This window comes from Macrobrachium nipponense, chromosome 39, assembly GCF_015104395.2.
Source record: "Macrobrachium nipponense isolate FS-2020 chromosome 39, ASM1510439v2, whole genome shotgun sequence".
In the NCBI taxonomy this organism is placed as follows: Eukaryota; Metazoa; Arthropoda; class Malacostraca; order Decapoda; family Palaemonidae; genus Macrobrachium; species Macrobrachium nipponense.
Genome location: NC_061099.1, coordinates 13,749,629 through 13,771,046, shown reverse-complemented (window position 1 = coordinate 13,771,046; position 21,418 = coordinate 13,749,629). Strand labels below are relative to the sequence as shown.

General features: G+C 43.6%; 2 protein-coding genes across 2 annotated transcripts in view; one reads left to right on the top strand and one right to left on the bottom strand.

The window, feature by feature from the left end:
• The window catches only part of LOC135210142 (double-strand break repair protein MRE11-like), a 71,088-nt gene extending 55,365 nt beyond the window's left edge, over window positions 1-15,723 (bottom strand). Inside the window, exons 1-3 of the mRNA XM_064242961.1 lie at window positions 15,632-15,723; window positions 15,099-15,261; window positions 2,279-2,418 (exon numbers count right to left, since the gene is read on the bottom strand). Of these exons, the coding sequence (XP_064099031.1) occupies window positions 2,279-2,418; window positions 15,099-15,261; window positions 15,632-15,716 (388 nt within the window). The 5' untranslated portion in view covers window positions 15,717-15,723. The remainder of the gene's footprint in view (window positions 1-2,278; window positions 2,419-15,098; window positions 15,262-15,631) is intronic.
• Window positions 1-21,418, top strand: part of LOC135209963 (double-strand break repair protein MRE11-like) — a 185,147-nt gene that overhangs the window by 160,084 nt on the left and 3,645 nt on the right.

Genomic DNA, 21,418 nt, shown 5'->3' with positions numbered 1-21,418 from the left:
ATCACGAGGAGCGCACCCCTCGCGATCAATCCTGATCGCCTCGCTCTTCCCGGTGAAGCCCGAGGAAGTTGAAGGGATCGGAGAGGAAGACCTGACGCTCCCCCCATGCCCACCGGCAGAACCAGTTTGCTGAAGGGGCTGCAGGTGATCACCAACCCGCGGTGGCGATCGAGCTGCAGGCCTCGTCGAGCGGCAGGACCGAGAACAGCGGCGACGGTCCCGAGCATCAGAAGAGCTGCTGCTGGTCCCACTCTCCGCCCGGTCCCGGTAGGAGCGGCGGTCAGGGGACCTGCAGAGTCCGCTGTCGCGGTGGGAGCGAGGCCTGTCGTCACAGTGCATCACACCACTTGGACCAGCCGAGGCTGGTTCAGGCGACCGAGAGGACCGCTTCCTCACCTCAGCCTGCGAGCGGTCTGGGACCGTCGCGTCAACCCTGGGTACCAGAGTATCGCCGCGAGAGTGATCACTGGTCTGGTGGGAGTTGCCTGAGCGACCCCCGCCAGTCTTCCGTTCCGTGCCTGGATCCTGGCGCCCAGAGGAATCGGTTGCCTGGGTCTTGGCTGTAGTCATCCGCAGGTGACCGTACAATCGGTGACTCTTGCGAACGAGAGGCCGAAACCGTACCTGGCACCATGGCAGAACCTCTGGCGCCAGGCGAGGAGGTACCGGTCTTAGCCGGCACTCCTCCGGTCCCCGTCTTCTTCCTTGCGGAAGGAGAGACAGGCCCCGTTCCCAAAGGAACAGGAGGATCAGCGGAATTCCCAACCGTCCCACCGGAGTGGGACGAACCCTTAGAAGTCTCAGAGTGAGCTTTCTCAGGGGGGAGGAAGCAACCTTCTTCTTCTTCGGCTGTGGGGCCTTAGAAGTTGAAGGGGAATCGGTGGCAGACGATGACGACGAAGACGACGATGACACCTTCCTCTTCTTCTTCTTCTTCTTCGTCAGCTTCCTCACCACCACCGGCTGGTCTTCCATCCAGGACGGAGCCGGGGCAGTTGCTGCACCTGTCCGGAAGGACCTGGGGTGGGAGCAGCAACACCACCGGCAGGAACGACGGCAGCAGGAACTGGTACTGGAACTGGAGCGGCAGCATACTCAGGAACAGGAGGCCGGGCAGGAACTGGCAGCATTCTCTGCACAGGAGGCAGGTCCAGGGGAGAGCTCTTGGGACACTGGAAGTCAGGGGCTGCAGCAGGAGCGGCAAAGTCAGGTGGCAGCATCACAGCGGTCATCATAACCTCCGGCAGCGGCGCCTGCACAGCAGCTGTAGGGGTCACCGTGGCTACGTGCTGGGTGTACACCAGGTGCGGCGGAGCAGCGTAGCCAGGCGTGGACACTGTCGTGGTAGTCGTAGTGGTCGGCCCGTGTGTTACCGGCATGGCCCCTCTCGCCAGGTGACTCAGCAGCCCCGGACCGTCGGTGTCCCTCGCAGCCCCAGCAAGTACCAGGCCCGTCCGAGATCGTCCCCCGTGGCAAGCAGATCTGAGGAAGGAAAAGTCGGGTGAGTTAGTGGGGGTCTCCCCTCGCCCGGGGGGGGAACAGTTCCCACCCTGAGCAAACAGAGGACCTCTAGTACGACTGGATGTCAGGGTATCTCGCCCCCCGCTCCACGCTCGACTGATCGAGAGAGGAGGAGTGAGAAACCTCCCCCGAAGGGGAAGGAGCCATACGAGAGAGCTGAGATGGAGGGAGAAAAGAGGAAGATGTGTCCTCCACCCATAGTGCTCCCACTGCTCCTCCGACCAAAACACACAAACATCACGTCTTGGTGCGAGAGTATTCCCGCCCTCTACACCGAGTACAAAACTCATGAGGATCAACCTCAACAGATGATCGGAAGGTCCCACACTTACGGCCCTCCACACCAGGGCACAATCTGCGGCTGATGGGGGCGAGGGGGGGTCTCTCCGGCTCTTGGGAATCCATAATCACTTGCAAAATTCACTGAGAATGAAATACAAAACAAAGATACGTACTTACGCAGGCTTTGTACATTCACACTGAGTAAAAGAAAATGATAAACAGCCTTCACAAAGTGAAGAAAACAGAGCATACAACTGAAGCGGGCAGAGAGACGAGCAACACGTCCATCCACTAGCGCGGCCAAAAGCAAAGTGGCTCCTCTCCTCGCAGTCAAGCTGACCGCCAACTGCCGGACAAGTAGTTAACTACCGAACCCCCTTGTTCGAAGCTTACGACCGGTTCAGCTGCCGCTAAGTACCTTCCTATTGTTAAAGGTTTGTATATGTATCGGAACAAATATAAAATTTCTACTTACCTGATGGGTCATCATGATTACCATGGATGGAAAATACAGGGATTGACACATTCAAGTTCGGATCTTGATAGTTAACTATAGGATTTTTGGCATGTTTGAAGTTTTCTACAGGGTCACTCACAAAATCAAATAATACAGGCCTGTAATATAAAAAAGAAAAATGGTCACCCATTAATGAAAATGCAGCTATGATGGATTTTACTATGCATATGCAGTGACTGGATAATAGATTATATAAATCTATAGTTGAAAGTCATCTATTTCAGATAAAACCCTTGTACATTTAGTGATGCATTAACCCTTACAGGACAGGCTAAATATACTACACTATTACACACACCCCAAGACTGGGAAAACTTTAAGGTTGGCCAATTCAAGAAAAGAGGAAGATATGCAAATGCACGTGGTGTAAGAAAAATTTTTTTCTGTACTTCTACGGGAAGTTGAAACATGATATTTTTATAATAAAATGAGATTTTCTGTACTTCTACAGGAAGTTGAAACATGATAATATTATAATAAAATGAGGTTTTACATATACTGACCCAGTAATTACATAGCTAAACTCTCACCCGTTCAACAGTTAAAATTTTGAAATCCATGACTTCCGGTGTCCCAAGAGCTCTCCCCTGGACCTGCCTCCTGTGCAGAGAATGCTGCCAGTTCCTGCCCAGCCTCCTGTTCCTGAGTATGTTGCCGCTCCAGTTCCGGTACCAGTTCCTGCTGCCGTTGTAGGTGACAAGCGCCCTGCCCACTTTTGGGGTAGAGAGATGAAATGAACTTAATTTTTTTGTGCCAACTTTCGGGACCGATAGGTACAAAAGTGCAGAGAGAACCAATTCACTTGGCCTGCCATGTCCATCTGTGGGGTGGAGGGAAGGGCTTTAATCAGATAATTACTTGGTAAGTAAGTGTAAACTCTAAGTTTATGGTAAATTACTTGGTATGTGTAAAATCTAATTTTATTATAAAAATGTCATTTTTACACATGTAACTTACCAAGTAATTACCTGTAGCTGATTCCACTCTCATGGAGGTGCGAATCATGGACATGCTCTACATTGAAGACATTATATGTATATTAATACTCAATATAGAAATACTGCAAGTATTTATCAAATACTTAGTGTACCTTACCTGGTAAGAAAGCGTTGCAGATCAAAACTGCCTCAGGTCGTAGCTCTCTTGACCTGTAGGAGGCGTGGCAGTTTGGCCAATGATCCCCCCTACTTTGGTGGGAAATAACTTCTCAGTCATGGAGGTTCACCGATGATTGGAGGAAGTTATTTATTGATGCCCTTGCCCTGGGCTTAGACCAGATAAAACACACAAACAAAACTACACCAATAGAAAAAAAAAAAAAAAAAAAAAAAAAAAAAAAAAAAAAAAAAAAATTCCAGTGATACCCTACCATAAGATTGGCGAGTACTCCGGGTAACAGGTAACCCCAAGCTTCCCAAAACTCATCACCAATAATCAAGACAACAGAGGATAGTCAAGGAACAGCTAGTTCCTTACGGACCCAATGTGGAGCAATTCTCATAAACCGTTTCTATGTCTTTCAGATAATGCATAGAAAAAAGTGACCTACATTTCCAAAATGTAGAGTTCATAATAACTATTAAGGACATATTATGCCTAAAAGCTGGAGACGTCGCCACGCCTCTCACTTCATGAGCCTTAGCTTTAATGGAGGGTAACACTTCTTCCTGGAGTTGAGAGTCTGCCTCCATTAACAAGTTCCTGAGGAAAAAGGAAATGGCGTTCTTAAACATCTGTTGAGACGGAGCCTTCACCATACACCATAGATTACTTGCAGGTCCTCTAATCTTGTCTGTTCTATTCAAATAATAGCGTAATGCTCTTACTGGACAAAGAAGACGCTCCTCCTCCTCTGGTCCTATGAAATCCGTAAGATTCTTAATCATAAAAGAACGTGGCCAAGGTTTGTTCACATCCTTGTTCTTTGCCAGAAAACCCAAGGATAGAGAGCAGACCGCGCCACCTTGAGAGACCCCTACTCTCGTCTATAGCTTGTAATTCGCTGACCCTTCTGGCGGTCGCCTGAGCTATCAGAAAAAGGGTCCTTTTAGTGTGGTTCCTTACAGACACCAAGCAGAGGGGTTCATAAGAGTCCCCTGACAACCACTTCAGAACTACATCCAAATTCCAAGAAATTGCTCCCAACTTAACCCTCTTACGCCGACTGGACGTATTTTACGTCGACTTACAAAAGTTTTTTTTTAAATTCGCGGAAAAATACTTATAGGCCTACCAGCCTAAAACTTTTGAATGACGCGCCTTGGAGGATGCTGGGAGTTCACGGATCAAGGTGTTGTTTTGTTTACAATCGTTACGCAGGCGCGCAAGCGCGAATTTCTTTCTTGCCGCACTAAAAAGTATCTGTGACACATCTCGGAAATTATTTCGTCACTTTAACATAATTTTGTACCATTGTAAATTAGCCGTTACATGAAGTATTATATAGAAAATGTGCGCCATTTTTATGTAGAATACAACAATAAAATACTCATGATTGTAGCTTTTATCAGTTTTGAGATATTTTTATATAAATAACGATAAGTGCCAAAATTTCAACCTTCAGTCAACTTTGACTCTACCGAAATGGTCGAAAAACGCAATTGTAAGCTAAAACTCTTATATTTTAGTAATATTCAATCATTTAACTTAATTTTGCAACTAATTGGAAGTCTCTAGCACAATATTTCGATTTATGGTGAATTTATGAAAAAAACTTTTTCCTTACGTCCGCGCAGTAACTCTTTCCGAAAAAAATCATACATGCGATTGTGGTAATGTTTGCACCATTTTTAAAATTAGCCGTTATATAAAGTTTTATATATGGAAATGTGCGCAATTTTCATGCACAATATAACCTTCTTTTAAAAACAAACCCCATGGTTTGCTAAAAACAACCCCAGGTTGGTAGCTTTTATCAGTTTTGAGATATTTTCATATAAATATGAGATAATTGCCAAAATTTCAACCTTCGGTCAAATTTGATTCTACCGAAATGGTGAAAAACGAAAAACCAATTGTAAGTAAAACTTGCTTATATTCTAGTAATATTCAATCATTTACCTTCATTTTGCAACAAATTGGAAGTCTCTAGCACAATATTTCGATTTATGGTGAAATTTATGAAAAAAATAACATTTTCTTTACGTCCGCCAAACCGAGCGGTAACTCTTCCGAAAAAATCATACGTGCGATTGTGGTAATGTTTGCACCATTTTAAATTAGCCGTTACATAAAGTTTTACATATGAAAATGTGCGCAATTTCATGTAGAATACAACAAAAAATAAAAAATAATTGAAGGTTGTAGCTTTTCTCATTTTGAAATATTTCATATAAATCACGATAAATAGAAAAAAAAACCACGTTCGGTCAACTTTGACTCTACCGAAATGGTAAAAAAAACACAATTGTAAGCTAAAACTCTTACAGTCTAGTAATATTCAGTCACTTATCTTCATCTTGAAACAAATTCGAAGTCTCTAGCAAAATATTTAGATTTATGGTGAATTTTAAAAAAAATCTTTCCTTCCCTTTTGCGCGCGGATCTAATCTCCGAAATGCGTACGTCCCATTCTCGGAATATTTGCTTCGTTTCATATTAGACATTTCATAGAGTTTTTATATATGAAAATGTGCACAATTTCATGTAGAATAAAACGAAAAATATTTGAAGGTTGTAGCTTTTCTTATTTCCGAAATAATTGCATATAAAAATATATATACAAAAAAATTCAACATTTGGTCAACTTTAACTTGTCAGAAATGGTCGAAAACTGCAATTGTAAGCTAATGCTCTTACAGTATAGTAATATTCAATCATTTGTTTTCATTTTGAAAGAAATTGGAAGTCTCTAGGAAAATATTTAGATTTATGGTGAATTTTTGAACAAAATATTTGTTTACGTCCGCGCGTTACGAATTCATGCATTATTTTGTGATAATATTTTCTCTGTGTTGCTTTATCATTTTACAATGTGTTATATACCAAAATGATCGCAATTTAGTATACATTACAACGAAAAAAAAAGTAACTTGTTACCTTCAACCGTTTTGCGCACAGCGCGATTTGAATACAATTATATATGAAATTTCGTTTTTGCGCTATCATATATCGCGTTATTTATATATGATAATGATAATTTTTTTCATTTCTGATGGTTGCATACTAAACTTCCGGCAATGACAAAAAAAGGAGCCAAAAGTGAACTCTTAATCTTGAAAACTAAGCGCTGTGATTTTTTGAAAAAAATTTTTTTTTCCGCTATTCCGCTCCGCGCTCTACTCCGAAACCCCTCCGGCATACGGGAGACAATTTTTTATTTACCGCTCCGGCGTAAGAGGGTTAACTGTCTTGGAAGTGTCCATGGATCTAATATGATCGCTAATGTCAGTGTTGTGCCCCATATCTAACCTCTATGTTTGAACACAGAGTTTACCATAGCGCTGTACCCTTTAATAGTACTGGATGCAAACTTCCTAGAGGACCTCAAGAATAGCAGAAAATCTGCTATCTGTGCGATAGTTTCTAAAAACTAACCACTTTGACTGGCAGAGCTTGGTAGAAGAAGATCTGCGACATCTTGCAATGGCTTCTGCAGCTTGTCTTGAAAAGCCTTTCGCTCTAACTAGTCACTTGACAGTCAAAATCCTGTCAGAGACAGTGAACAATCCCTGATGGAACCTGTACAGGTGAGGCTGTTTGAATAGCGACTTCTTCTGAGGGAGAAGTCTTGGAAAGTCTATAATTAGATGAAGGAGGTCCGGAAACCACTCCTTCCTTGGCCAGAATGGACCTACGAGAGTCATGGAGACATTTTGATGACTCATAAACTTGTTGATCACCTCTCGAATCATTGCAAATGGTGGGAACGGGTATAGGTCCAGCCCCGTCCAATCTTGTAGCATAGCGTCTGTCACCCATGCACAGGGCTCCAGCACTGGTGAACAGAAAATTGGCAGACGATGATTTTTTGCTGTTGCAAAGAGATCTACGAGGGGGGACCCAAAAGTAACCGGAATTGTGTTAGAATTTTATTCAGTTATTGTTACATGTTTACAGTCTTATCACCTTCAAAGTATTCTCCATTTGAAGCAATGCACTTATCCAGACGTGTTTTCCACTGTTGAAAGCAATTCTGGAACTCTTGTGAAGTTATGGCTTTTAATGACTCCGTCGTTTTCTTCTGAACCTCTTCAACGTCTGCAAAACATTCCTTTGAGGGCTTTATCTTCATTCGGTGGGGGAAACAAAAAGAAGTCCACAGGGAGCAGATCGGGTGAATAGGGAGGGTGGGTAAGTGGGGTCATGCCATTCTTGTCAGAAACTGTCTCACACTCAAGGCGGTGTGCGCTGGTGCATTGTCGTGATAAGCCACACCTCCACTTTGCCACAGGTCGGGGCTTTCCGTCTCACGGAATCTCGCAAACGCTTCAGCACTGCCAAGTAAAGCGTCTGGTTAACAGCCTGCAGGAACGAATTCTTTGTGGACAATTCCTTTCACATCAAAGAAACAAATCAGCATCGTCTTGACACTGGACTTCACTTGACGAGATTCCGTGAGACGGCAACGCCCCGACCTGTGGCAAAGTGGAGGTGGTGGCTTCATCACGACAATGCACCAGCGCACACCGCCTTGAGTGTGAGACAGTTTCTGACCAAGAATGGCATGACCCCACTTACCCACCCTCCCTATTCACCCGATCTTGCTCCCTGTGACTTCTTTTTGTTCCCCCGAATGAAGAAAGCCCTCAAAGGAAAACGTTTTGCAGACGTTGAAGAGGTTCAAGAAGAAAACGACGGAGTCATTAAAAGGCCATAACTTCACAAGAGTTCCAGAATTGCTTTCAACAGTGGAAAACACCGTCTGGAATAAGTGCATTGCTTCAAATGGAGAATACAGTGAACCCCCCCCTGTATTCGCGTTCTCCGGATTCGCGGACTCACACATTCGCGGATTCCTCTCGGGAACGTTTCCCCGCATTATTCGCGGAAAATTCGCGCATTCGCAATATTTTCTATGAGAAATATCCACAAATTCCTGGTTTTTGTGATCAATTTCATCATAAAATACACTTTTTGTGATAAAACTATTAAAAAAACCAAGTATGAAAATTTTTAGTGGTTTTTCTTAAGTTTTAACTAACAAAAAAGGCTGTTTTTAGAGCTTTTATAGGGGTTCCAAACATTCGCGGATTCTAACTATTCACGGGGGGGGGTCTGGTACGCATCCCCCGCGAATATGGGGGGAACACTGTACTTTGAAGGTGATAAGACTGTAAACATGTAACATAACTGAATAAAATTCTATGACACAATTCCGGTTACTTTTGGGTTTTGGGTCCCCCCTCGTATATCGGTTGTCCCCTAAGACTCCACAGATCCTTGCACACCTGGAGCTCTAGTGTCCACTCTGCTGAGAGCACTTGGTTCCGTCTGCTTAGTTCGTCTGCCATGACGTTCATTCTGCCCTGAGCAAAGCGAGTAAACACCATTACTCTTCGCTGTTCCGCCCACATCAGGAGTTCTTTTGCTCTCTGATAAAGAGAGAAGGAGCGCGTGCCTCCTTGTTTGCGGATGTAAGACAGTGCTGTCACGTTGTCCGCACAGCTACTATCTTTCCCGAAACCTGTCAAGCAAAGTGTTGCAGACTGAGGAAGATCACCAACAGCTCCTTCACACTGATGTGTAGGGCTTTTTGTTCCACCGACTAGATACCCGATGTCTTTTGTGACTCAAGGGTGGCTCCCATCCTGGGTCCGATGTGTCGGAGTACAATTTCAGGTCTGGGTTCTTCGGTCGGAGTGACTTTCCTTCTAATAACCTGTCCTCGGACAACCACTTTCGGAGATTCAACTTTATCTCCTAGGAGATCGGAAAAACGAACAAGTCTTCCTGTGTCTTTCTGGACCAGAGAACCTCCAAATAAAATTGCAGAGGGTGCATGTGAAGCCTGCCTAGCTTGACAAATGGTTCCACTCAAGAAAGAGTACCTAAAAGGTTCATCCATTGAAGGGCTGAGCAGGAGCTCCAATTCATGGACTCTTGTACCGTGTGAAGGCAAGATTCCACTCTTTTGGGTGATAGAAAAGCCTGAAAAGTCCGAGAGTCCAGAGTCATGCCCAAATATTGAATTCTCCGAGACGGAACCAGCTGGGATTTATGGACATTTATTAGTTTTCCTAGGTCTTGAGTCAGAGCAAAAAGTTTTATCAAGTTCCCCGTGCACTGTTCCTTTGAGGGAGAATGTAGGATCGAGTCGTCTGGGAAAAAAAAAAGAGGCATTTATCCACATCAAATGTAGCCACTTTGCTAGAGAGGCCAAGACCCTTGTGAAAACTTGGGGTACAGTCATCAGACCAAAACATAGGGCTCTGAATTTATGTACATTGTCTTCGAACACAAAGCGAAGAAGTTTCCTTGACTCTGGGTGTATGGGGATATGTTAGTATGCATCTTCCATATCCAGAGTCACCATCCAATCCTCTGGATGAAGAGAAGCTAGGATAGAAACATTTGTCTCCATTCAAAACTTCGTTTTTACAATATATTGATTCAGTGCGCTGACATCTACGACAGGCCTCCAGCCCCCCGATGATTTGGGGACTACAAAGAATCGGTTTATAGAAACCCTTTGAGCTGTGATCTACTACTAATTCTACTGCTCTTTTGTGGATAAGAGACTGAACCTCTTGAAAGAGGGCTAAATGCCTCTCGGATCCTGCCGAGTACACTGTTAACGTTATCGGAAAACTGGACAACTGAGGTTTTTGTAGGAGAGGGATGAAATAGCCTTCCCTTAACACCTGAACCATCCAAGGATCCACACCTCTGTTGCTTCATTCCCTCCAGAAATAATGGAGCCTTGCTCCTACGGGAACATGGGAGACGCACCACTCATTGCTTGTTGGAAGTTTTAATATTGGTCTTACTAACTGATCTACGGCCAGACCGCAAGTTTAATCTACGATGACCAGGTCTGCTTCCATGAAAGGGGTGAAGCTGAAGAGGAGAGACCAACTTGTAAGCCGAGGATACCGGCTCCTTCTGTCTCTTTGCTGACTGAGTCAACAAATCTGTCGTGGACTTACTCTGAAGATCTATCAGAATGTCTTTTACTGTTGACTGCAGAAAAATATGTTTTGTCCAAAGGAGAAAACAACAGTGCGGACTTCTGCATGGATGTAACTCCCTTAGAGATAAAAGAGCACCAAAGCTCCCTCTTCTTCAGGATGCTCATAGCGAAAAGAGAAGCTACTTCGCTGGAAGAGTCTCTTACTGCCTTGTCAGCACATGAAAGCACTCCCAACCAATCGGCTGACAGGTCTTCTTGCAACAAAGAACAGCTTTCTATCTTCGTTGCCAAAGCACCCACTGTCCAGTCTAATAAACTAAACACCTCCAAAATCTTGAAAATGTTCTTCACCAAATGTTCTATCCCTGGCGAAGTGAAAAATACTTTGGCCGCTCTGAACGCTGAACATCTGGCCGAATCCACTGGGGCTGAGAAATCTCCCTGGGAGGAGGCAGATACTACCAGGGAAGGAGTCTCACCTGTTACGTAATACCTGTAGTGTTTCTTAATAAGCTTCGACAGAGGAAACGCGAACGTAGCCTTGCCAAAATCCCTCTTAATAACCAACCAATCTTCTACCTCTTGTAATGCTATCTTAGAAGCGGAGGACAAAACCATCTGAGGAAGTTCTACTGGCGCTTTCCTCATGAGAAAAGTGGAGGCCGGAGCTGCTGTTTTCCCTGAAGAGAAGAAATCTGAATTCTCCAAAAAGAATGCCAATAGAGAAGCGTAAGCATAATGAGGTTGTCTCTTGCTCTACTGCTTCGTTCTCTGATGAATAGGAGAGAACACCTCCTTACTGCCTGAAGAAGCTCCTTTTTCATGAAACTCATAAGCTCATCCAGCTTACGTTTTAGAGGAGCCAAAGACTTTTCTACATTAGTCAAAGTAGAATCAGGAGTAAAGTCCAGAATTGATACTGTAGCCATTGGCATCAAACGCCCCAGATTGGGAGTTAATCTGGGCGTCGAGCCAGCCGAGGCAGGCACTAAGTCAACAGAAGAGGCCATCAAGCTTCTAAGAGCAGGCGCCAAGCAGGAAGCACAGTGCGTTGAGCTGCCAGAGAGGGGAGTTGGGGGCTCAGTTGCGGAAGCTACTTGGTCCGCCATGGGCACTACCTGGTCCAATACGGGAGCTACTAGACACGGAGAAGCTGAGCGATGTACGTTATCAGTCATTACGAATTCTTGATGTGACGGGTGTTCGAACAATGATGAACACCTGGCAGCTAAAAACTGATGACTAGGCAAAACCTGGAAGCTACAAGACAGTTAAGGGTTGATACCAGCCACTCTGTATTTCTTAACAGGAGGCAGAGAGCTGTCAGAGATCGAGGAATGTCTCTTTAGCGGCCTAGAGGCTGACAATCTGTGCCGTCTACATCTCTTTTCTGGTGACGCCACTGACAAATCCGACGACGGACGTGAAGCACTGAATGAGACACCTCTCCAATGGCGGTCTGTCGCTCCGTGAACTTCCAACAGGTGCGATGGAGGGGGCAACTGTCCGGGGCAAACCCCTCTGGCCACCCTTGGACTCCCGGTATGTCTTCTCCCCGGTGCGGGGGAGTGGGACAGTGACCTTCATCAAGGAGAACCGGTGGGCTGAACAGCCACCTCCTCAGATGAAACAAAACTATCACTAATAACCACTCTTTTGAGAGGCTCTCTCTCCACAAACGACCTGAAAGACGAGCCAAGCTCTACTATAACCTTAGCAAGAAAATCAAATTTTTTTCTCAAACTTACTATCGAGGCTGGCAATGGTGTCAGGTTTGGAAACACAGGAGCCTGAAGAAGGAGACACTGGTAAAGGAGTAGGAGGGCTAATTATCAGGGACAATATAGGGGGCTGAGCAAGAGAAGGAAATTTCTCTCCACACTAGCGATGGTGGCTCCATCACGAAATTTGTAAGAAACATTAAGCATGGCAATGAATTTGACAGAGAAAAGATTGCTAACATTAAGACAATGTTTGTTGTTTCCTTACCTGATAAGAGAGCTGCTGCAGATAAATAATGCCTCTGGTTCAGCACTCATCTTATCTAGTAGAGGCATGGTGGTATAGCTGTGGAGCACCTGATACTTTAGTGGGGAATTATCAGCTAAGGATGATTCCGATGGCTAGCAAAGAACACAAATTTGCCCCTGCCCAGGATGCAGTCACCATTCACACCAGTAAAATATCATCTTCACCTCCCCCCCAAAAACTGAATAAAATCACCCATTAAAAGCAAACAAGACTGGAGGGTACCCCAAGTACTTACTTAGTACTTCCATGATCCCCTACGACTTCAATACCCTCGTCAAGACAGAGTAAATAGGAAGGGAGAACTGCTCCTTACACATCTCCCAACACCCTGCCACCAGTTGCTGTAAATGGACCCAAGGTACTGCGTGTGTCGTAAACAGTCTCTATGTCACATAGATAATGTGAAGCAAAAACTGATTTACATTTCCAGTCACTTGTAAAATAGATAAGAAGAATAAATTATGTTTGAATGCCAAAAAAAAAAAACGCAGCGAATGCCCTTATTTCATGGGCTTTCACTTTACAATGGGAAAAAACTCATCTCCAACTAAGGAGTGATCTTCCGAGATGAGATCTATATGGAAGAATCCAGGGCATTCTTTGAAAGAGGGAATGAAGAGTTCTTAACCAAACTCCAAAGACTGTTCGAAGGTCCATGAATTCCCTCTGTTCTGGAAATATTATATTTCTGTGCCCCTCACAGGACATAAAGTTCTTTTCTCCTCGTCTGGGCCAAAATATTAGACAGACTCTTGATGATAAAAGAATGAAGCCATGGTTGAAAGAGAGTCTAGTTCTTTGCTAAGAATCCCAGTGAAAATGAGCATAATACTACTGCATTTCCCTGGGAAACACAAACTTTCCCATCTAACGCATGGATTTCACTAACTCGTTTTGCTGTTGCCAAAGCAACAAGAAAAAGAGTCTTTCTGGTAAAATCTCTTAAGGCGATGGAATGCACTGATTCAAACCATGAACTTGATAGCCATTTAAGTACGTACTATGTCTAAATTCCAAAACACCAAAAAAGTTTTGTTTCTGCTTGATAAATCTTGGTCAGAAGACAAATCCTTACCCTTGTGTCTGAATACCAAGTTTAGCATGGCTCTGTATCCCTTAATACAGTGCTCCCCACTTTTACGAGTGAATAGGTCCCAGAGCCTGCCATGGAAAAGCAAAACCCCCTCTAAAAATGCTTACAATTGGCCTATAACTGACAAATACCCAGTACTAATTAGCTAAAATACTTAAAACTGTATATTTTAACATTTTGCTGTTTAATTTTATAGTTCAAACCAAAATATCCCTTAATTACCATACTAAAACAATTTAACATAATTTCAAACAAAAATATCTTGATGAAAGACGATTTATATCCAGCGATGCAACCTGGCAACTTCCAACAGGTTCAAAGGAGGAGGTGACTACCCATGGGCAGACCCAAATGACCTCCCGTAGGCTACTAGTTTGACTCCACCCAGGTTTAGGGGAGTATGTCATTAATCTTTGCTTAGAAGAATCAGCGAGCCAGAAAGCCACCTCTTCAAACACTGCACTTGCACAAGGTGCTACCAGGCACTCAATAGCCACAGCACTGACACTAGGAGCCATTGGATGCTACAAACACTTTTATTGTCCACAAGGACCTTCACAGACATGGCTAACTGTGAGAGATGCAACAATCTACTCAAATCTCTTATCATCAATTCTACTTTTGAGACTAGCAATGATGTTGGGTTTGGAAGCTAGGGAGCTGGATAAAGGAACGGGTACAGACAGAGAACCGGGAACAGGGTCAATAAAAACTACAGGTTCATTATCACTGACATAATCATTAACATTATCATTATCATAGGATTCCTGGCTAGCTAATGACTTACTAATTCGCCTAGCAGTTGCCTTCCTTTCCCTATCTCTTGCCAATTTACTTAAGTGTGATATAAAGTCTTCCACTTCTTAGTGCTCCAGTTGATACATTTGCTATAGCTTACATCTATTGAACACCTGTCCTCTGAAATCTGTGTACATAAAGTGAGAATCGTAAGATTCTTTTTTAAGCCGTGTATTAAAGACCTTGCTGCAATACCTGAAGAAGTACTTGAGTCTGACACGAGAGTCAAGTCCGAAAATTGTTATAATCGGGAATAAAGTCAACAGCTGATTAAATAAAGTCAAAATCAATAAAAATTGAGCCTAACTCTATCTGAATATGCCATAAGGCTATACAATCCAAAAATGGTTCACCAAACACAATGAAATGTCAACCACAAAGAAAGAATTCCAAAACAAAGCTGGAGCTAATAACTAGCATAGCCATCAGCAGGCAGAAACAAATTGAACCCATTTGGATAGTTTTTCCTCTTTCCCAAAAAGTGGGCAGGGCTAGTCACCTAGCTACTAGAAAATAGTGAAAAATGTGAATTTCAACATTCTAGCTGCTGATTCTAGAAATATTTAGCAATGTAATTCCTTGGTAAGTTACTTATATAAAAATATCTGTATAATTAAGTTATAAAATCTATTCTTCTACTGCTGAATATAGTACATGTGCATCAGGCGATACCTTCATAAGACAAAGAGTATTAAATCCTATGCAGATTTACAAAGAGAATCAATATTTGACTGCAACAACAGTTGTTTCATTACCCAAATGCTAAGAAAAAGTGTGAAACTCACCGGTCACCAAAAGTATATTTCCTCAAAAGATCCATGCAACGAACTAAGCACTGTCGTGATGGTTTATTTTCATGAAACAAGTCACCTCCCAGCAAAATCATGTCCACCTCCTTCTCAACTGCCAACTCTAATATTTCTTCAAAGGTTTCAAAACTGTCATCACCTGAAATATTTGGCACATATAATTTTAACTTTTATGTTAAATTACTAATAATATACATTTATATAACTACCGTAGAATGGACCAAAATATTGTAATGTTTCAAGCTGATCATATCTGGTAAAGCAATCCAGTTCTATTAAGTTAACTGTGTACATAAAAACTTTAACCTATAACATAAAGCTACTTTAAACATTTTCATATTTACTGATTTTTCTTAAAATAAATAGCTCCACACTGGTCAGTGCTACAAATATGTAGTCATTCTCAGAACTATCCATTTGAGAGCCAGTCAGTGTGATATAAACTCTTATAAAACTGGGTTAAACACCAGAACACTCAATGATTTTAGTTTTAAACTCATTCAACTCACCCCTTTCAGTATCTCTTTCATTATATCCCAGGTGATTATCTGTTGCGATCATGATTCTAAAGCTGTCTTCAGTTGTTGCCCCCATTTCAAACCTGGAACATAAGATCGCTTTCAGAACAATGAACATTAGATACTAACATTAATTTCAACAGATTTATTAACTGTAAAATGACAATTTGTCCTAAATTGCATTTTTCCTAACTATACAAACCTGAGGTTTACAATAGGAAGGTTACTAGCGGCAGCTGGATAGGTCGTAAGCTTTCGAACAAGGGGTTCGGTAGTTAACTGCTTGTCCGACAGGCGTGCGCGCGCGACTGGGAGGTAAACAATCACTTTTGCTTTAGGCCCAAGCAAAAAACTGCAGAGTGAGGGGTGGCATGAGGTGGGGCTATGTGTAAAAGGACCTCAGGTTTGTATAGTTAGGAAAAATGCAATTTTGGACAAAATGACATTTCTATAATAATATAAAGTTTCACTTATACTTACCTGGTGGTTACACATAGCTGTCGTCTCCTGACGTCACGGCAGAATTTGAAATTCGCGGTAGCGCTAATGGTTTGACAGGTGATCCCTCTACTCCCGCCCTCTACCGGGTACCAGGAACCATTCCAACAATAATTCAGAAGTTTCATGCCTACCTGTCCATATGAGGGGAGAAGGGCGGGCTTTGTTATGTAACCACCGGGTAAGTATAAGTGAAACTTTATATTATTATAAAAATGTTATTTTCACTTATATAACTTACCCGGTGGTTACATATAGCTGATTGACACATTTAGGTAGGTGTGGACAATGGCAGCTAAAATAACAACTGTTGGAATTATCCGAAGATATAGGTTCCTTACCTTTAAAGACCGCTGACTCAGTGGTTACTGCCTCTGTATCTGCTTGGCCTTTATTGTACCGACAGGATATATGGATCCGTGTGCCAGACACAATAATAAGTACTTGCCGTTGAGGACGTGACCGTAACGGACAAGACTATAATCCCCTGCTCAGGGCGCAGTACAAATCACCAAACAAACAAGCAAAAAAACGAGGGATCACCACAACCGGTTAAGAATACACCAAGACATTAAAAGACTGAAAGATACTCAAAAAAGCTCCCTGTATCTTCAGACAACCTTAAAATACAAAACCCATAATCAATGGAGAAAAGTTAGTGAGGATGGGATACATCCTTCTCTCCCTCACCCAATACCGTGTCAGTCACAATGAATGGTCCCAATGTACTGCAATTTTCATGTGGTTTGCAAATCTGTCAGATAATGAGATGCGAAGACAGAATTGCTTCTCCAATATGTAGATTTAATAATGTCTTTCAAAGACAGATTACGTCTAAATGCCATAGACGTAGACACTGCTCTAATTTCATGAGCTTTAACTCTAAACACTTTGATATCTGAGTCCTGCATTGTCCGTGTGCCTCGAAATCAAATTCCTTAAAAAGAAGGAGAGCGCATTTTTAGAAAGAGGACGAGAAGGATCTTTCACTGAACACCACAGGTTTATCACTCTTACCTCTTATACCGGTTTGGTCCTTTGCACATAATGTCTAAGTGCTCTCACTGGACAGAGAAGACATTCAGGCTCATTAGGCCCACTAACTCCGAAATGTTCTTTATAGAGAAAGAACGAGGCCAAGGACGTGAGGGATTTTCATTCTTAGCCAAAACCCAGCTATTGATGAGGCAAATGGCATTGCCCTTGCAAATCCAACTCTCTTATCAATAGCATGCAGCTCACTGATTCCTTCTAGCCGATGCTAAAGCACAAGAAAAAGTGTCTTTCTAGTCAGTCTCTAAAGAACTAGAGAGATCGGTTCGAATCTCTCAGACATCAGCCATTTAAGAACTACATCCAGGTTCCAAGCTACTGTTCTTTTTGACTCCTTTGTCCTTGGTCGTATCAAAGGAACGAATCAGGTCTGATAGGTCTTGATTATTAGAGATGTCTAATCCTCGATGTCTGAAACAGAGACAACATAGCTCTATAACCCCTAATCGTCTGGGTAGAAAAGCTTCTTATTCTCACAAAGAAAAAGAAGAAAGTTAGCTAACTGAGCTATAGAGGTCTTAGAAGACGAAATTCCTTCTTCTTTGCACCAAGCTCTGAATTGGACCCACTTAGCTTGGTACACTCGATCAGAGGATTCTCTTCTGGGTCTAGCAATAGCCCTTGAAGCTCTCTTTGAAAATCCTCTTTTCTGAGGAGATGCTCGACAGTCCTGAAAGGCAACTAGTCGAAGAGCGGACAAGTTGTGATGGAACCTCAGAAAATGGGGCTGTCTGAGTAGATCCTTCCTTAACAGTAACTCTCTCGGAAAGTTCGTCAACAGCTGTAGTAGGTCCAGAAACCATTCCCTGGCCGGCCAAAAGGGGGCTATCAGAGTCATCCTGACGTTCTGATGACCTCTGAACTTTGTCAGAACTAGTCTTAGCATTTTGAAAGGCGGAAAGGCATAAAGATCCAGATTTGACCAGTCCATAAGCATGGCATCCACTGTAAATGCCTCCTCGTCTGGAACTGGGGAGCAATACAGTGGTAGACGAGCTGTCTTGTTTGTGGCGAAGAGATCCAACGGAGGACATCCCCAAATCCCCCCCCAAAGCTTCTTGCATATTTGAGGATGTAGAGTCCACTCTGTGGAGAGGACTTGTCCTCTCCTGCTGAGAATGTCCGCCTTTACATTCTTCGAGCCTTGAATAAATCTTTTGCTCAAGACAACCTTGTTCTCTTTCGCCCAAATGAGTAGGTCTCTCGCTGCCTCACACAGAGAGAACGAGTGTGTCCCCCCCTGTTTTTTGATGTAAGAGAGAGCTGTGGTGTTGTCTGCTTGAACCAGCACTACTTTCCCTCTTACCTCTGTCTGGAAGTGCATTAGGGAGCCAAATGGATCGCCTTCACTCTTTCAGATTTATGTGCCAGCTTCTCTGATGAATCTGCCAAAGTCCCGACACTTCCTTTCTCCCCAGAGTAGCTCCCCACCCTTTGTCCGATGCGTCTGACAAGAGCGTAAGGTTGGGGCTCAACTGGCTTAGAGACAAGCCTTCCTTCTGATTTCCACCAAAGGAGGTCCTGCTTGATTCCTTCCGAGATGGGGAACACGAAGTAGTCTGGGAACTTCTTCCTTTGCCACTTCTGTTTTCAAGTAAATTGAAGTGGTCTCATGTTTGAGCCTGCCCAGACTTACAAACTGTTTTCTATCGAGCCAAGGTTCCTAAAGACTCATCCACTGATTCGCCGAGCAAGTTTTGTCTGACGAGAAATTCGTCTATCTTGTTCAGGCAAGAGTCGATCCTTTGGCGAGACAGAAAAGCCTGAAAAAGAACTGAATCCAGTCTCACTCCTAAATAAACTATCTCCTGAGAAGGAGTGAGACACGACTTATCCTTGTTGACTAACAAACCTAGGCTGTCCGTCAGTCTTAAAGTCTTTTGTAAGTCCTCCACACACTTCTGTCTGGCACTTGCCCTGAGAAGCCAATCGTCTAGATACATGGAGATTCGTATCCCGTCCAGATGAAGCCACTTTGCTACTGACGACAGAACTCTGGTGAACACTTGTGGAGCTGTCGACAGGCCGAAACAGAGGGCGATTCCGAATGAATCGGAATATGAAAATAGGCGTCCTGGATGAAGCGCTGCTAATACCGACTGGGTCGTTTCCATAGAAAACTTTGTCTCAGGACAAAGACGGTTCAGGGCACTGACGTCCACCACCGGTCTCCACCCCCTGTGGCCTTCTTTACCAGGAAAAGGCAATTGTAAAATCCTGGTTCCTGAGGAGAGTCCACTAACTCTACGGCCCTCTTTGCCAGTAGGCGAGAACTTCTTGATGGAGGGCGGCAAATTTTTCGGAGTTCTCCGAGTAAGCTGATAAATTCACAGGAAATTCTGTGAGAGGGGGGTGCTTGATGAACGGAATGGTGTATCCTTCCTTCAGGACCTGGACCGTCCAAGGATCCGCTCCGAGATGAAACCAGGTCTGCCAGAAAATGTTATTGTCATGATACAATAAAGTTTGTTCATACTTACCTGGCAGATATATATATAGCTGTATTTCTCGTCGTCCGACAGAATTTCAAAACTCCTGGCACACGCAGTGGGCGGCCAGGTGGTTAGTACCCATTCCCGCCGCTGGGAGGCGGATATCAGGAACCATTCCCATTTTCTATTCAGATTTTTCATACCACTGTCCCCTGAGGGGAGGTGGGTGGGTACTTAATTATATATATCTGCCAGGTAAGTATGAACAAACTTTATTGTATCATGACAATAACATTTTGTTCATGAAACTTACCTGTCAGATATATATATAGCTGAATCCCACCATTGGAGATGGGAAGGGACAGAATAGAAGGATTTTAGGAAACAAATTACATGCAGATGATTGACATCTTGGTTCCTTACCTGTTAGCATAGCTGACTTCGTGATTACTGTCACCCAAGTCTGCTTCTGCTTTACTAGAGTCTCCAGCAGGTAGTGACCTATATAGCTGGTGATTCTAGATGATCTGTCAGCGGGAGCGTGACCACAATGTGACTAGATCATATTGACCATACTGTTAGGGCAACGAAGCTAAAACCACCACCTGACCTAACCTATTCGAAGTTAGTCCCATAACTTCTAGGCTAAAGAAAGGGAAAGCGCCTCCAAGCGACCAACCCTTCAACCATACCCAACACCAAATTAAAAGACACACCTATCCCTTTTCTATAGGATAGGATTCGTGCTGCTCCCTGCCCCCAACAACATTTCTGCGGATATGTATGGTCCTAGCGACTCGCAGTTCTCATATGCCGTCTTCACATCCCGCAGGTAATGTGAAGCGAACACAGAGTTGCTTCGCCAAAAAGTAGCACTAATGATATCGCTGAGTACCATATTCTTTTGAAATGCCATTGAAGTTGCGACAGCTCTCACTTCATGGGCTTTTATTTTCAAAAGTTTTAGATCACCATCCGGGCAGGACGCATGGGCCTCCCTGATGGTGCTTCGTAAAAAGAATGCCAGTGCATTCTTTGACATAGGAAAGTCGGGTCTCTTAACAGAGCACCATAGATTTTCAGAAGGACCCCGACAGTCTTTGGTCTTTTGCAAATAAAATTTGAGAGCCCTGACAGGGCACAGGACTCTCTCTGGCTCTTGTCCGATGAACTCTGCTAACCCCTTAATTTCAAAGGTTTTAGGCCAGGGGTTAGATGGGTTCTCATTCTTAGCTAAGAAATTAGGATTCAGGGAGCACACTGCACTGTGTCCTCTGAAACCCACATATTTACTCATTGCTTGAATTTCACTAACCCTTTTGCCGTGGCAAGAGCAGTTAGGAAAATCGCTTTCCTAGTAGTGTCTTTCAACGAGGCAGCATGCAGAGGTTCAAAGGGAGCCGACATCAAGAACCTTAGAACTACGTCAAGGTTCCATGATGGGACCTTCGGTTGCGGTACTTTAGTTGTCTCAAACGATCTCAAAAGATCGTAAAGGTTTTTATCATTCGTCAGGTCTAACCCTCTGTGACGGAAGACAGCTGACAGCTGACAGCATACTCTTGTATCCTTTTATTGTGGGCACTGCAAGTCTGTCCACATTTCTCAAATGCAGAGAAACTCAGCGATTTGGTTCACAGAGGTCGTGGAGGAGGAAATACCTTTCTTCCTACACCATCTCCTGAAGACAGCCCACTTCGACTGATAAACTGCTCGAGAGGAAGCTCTTCTCGCATTGGCAATAGCCTCTGCCACTGGTCTTGAAAAACCTCTCGCTCTGGCCAACTTCTTGATA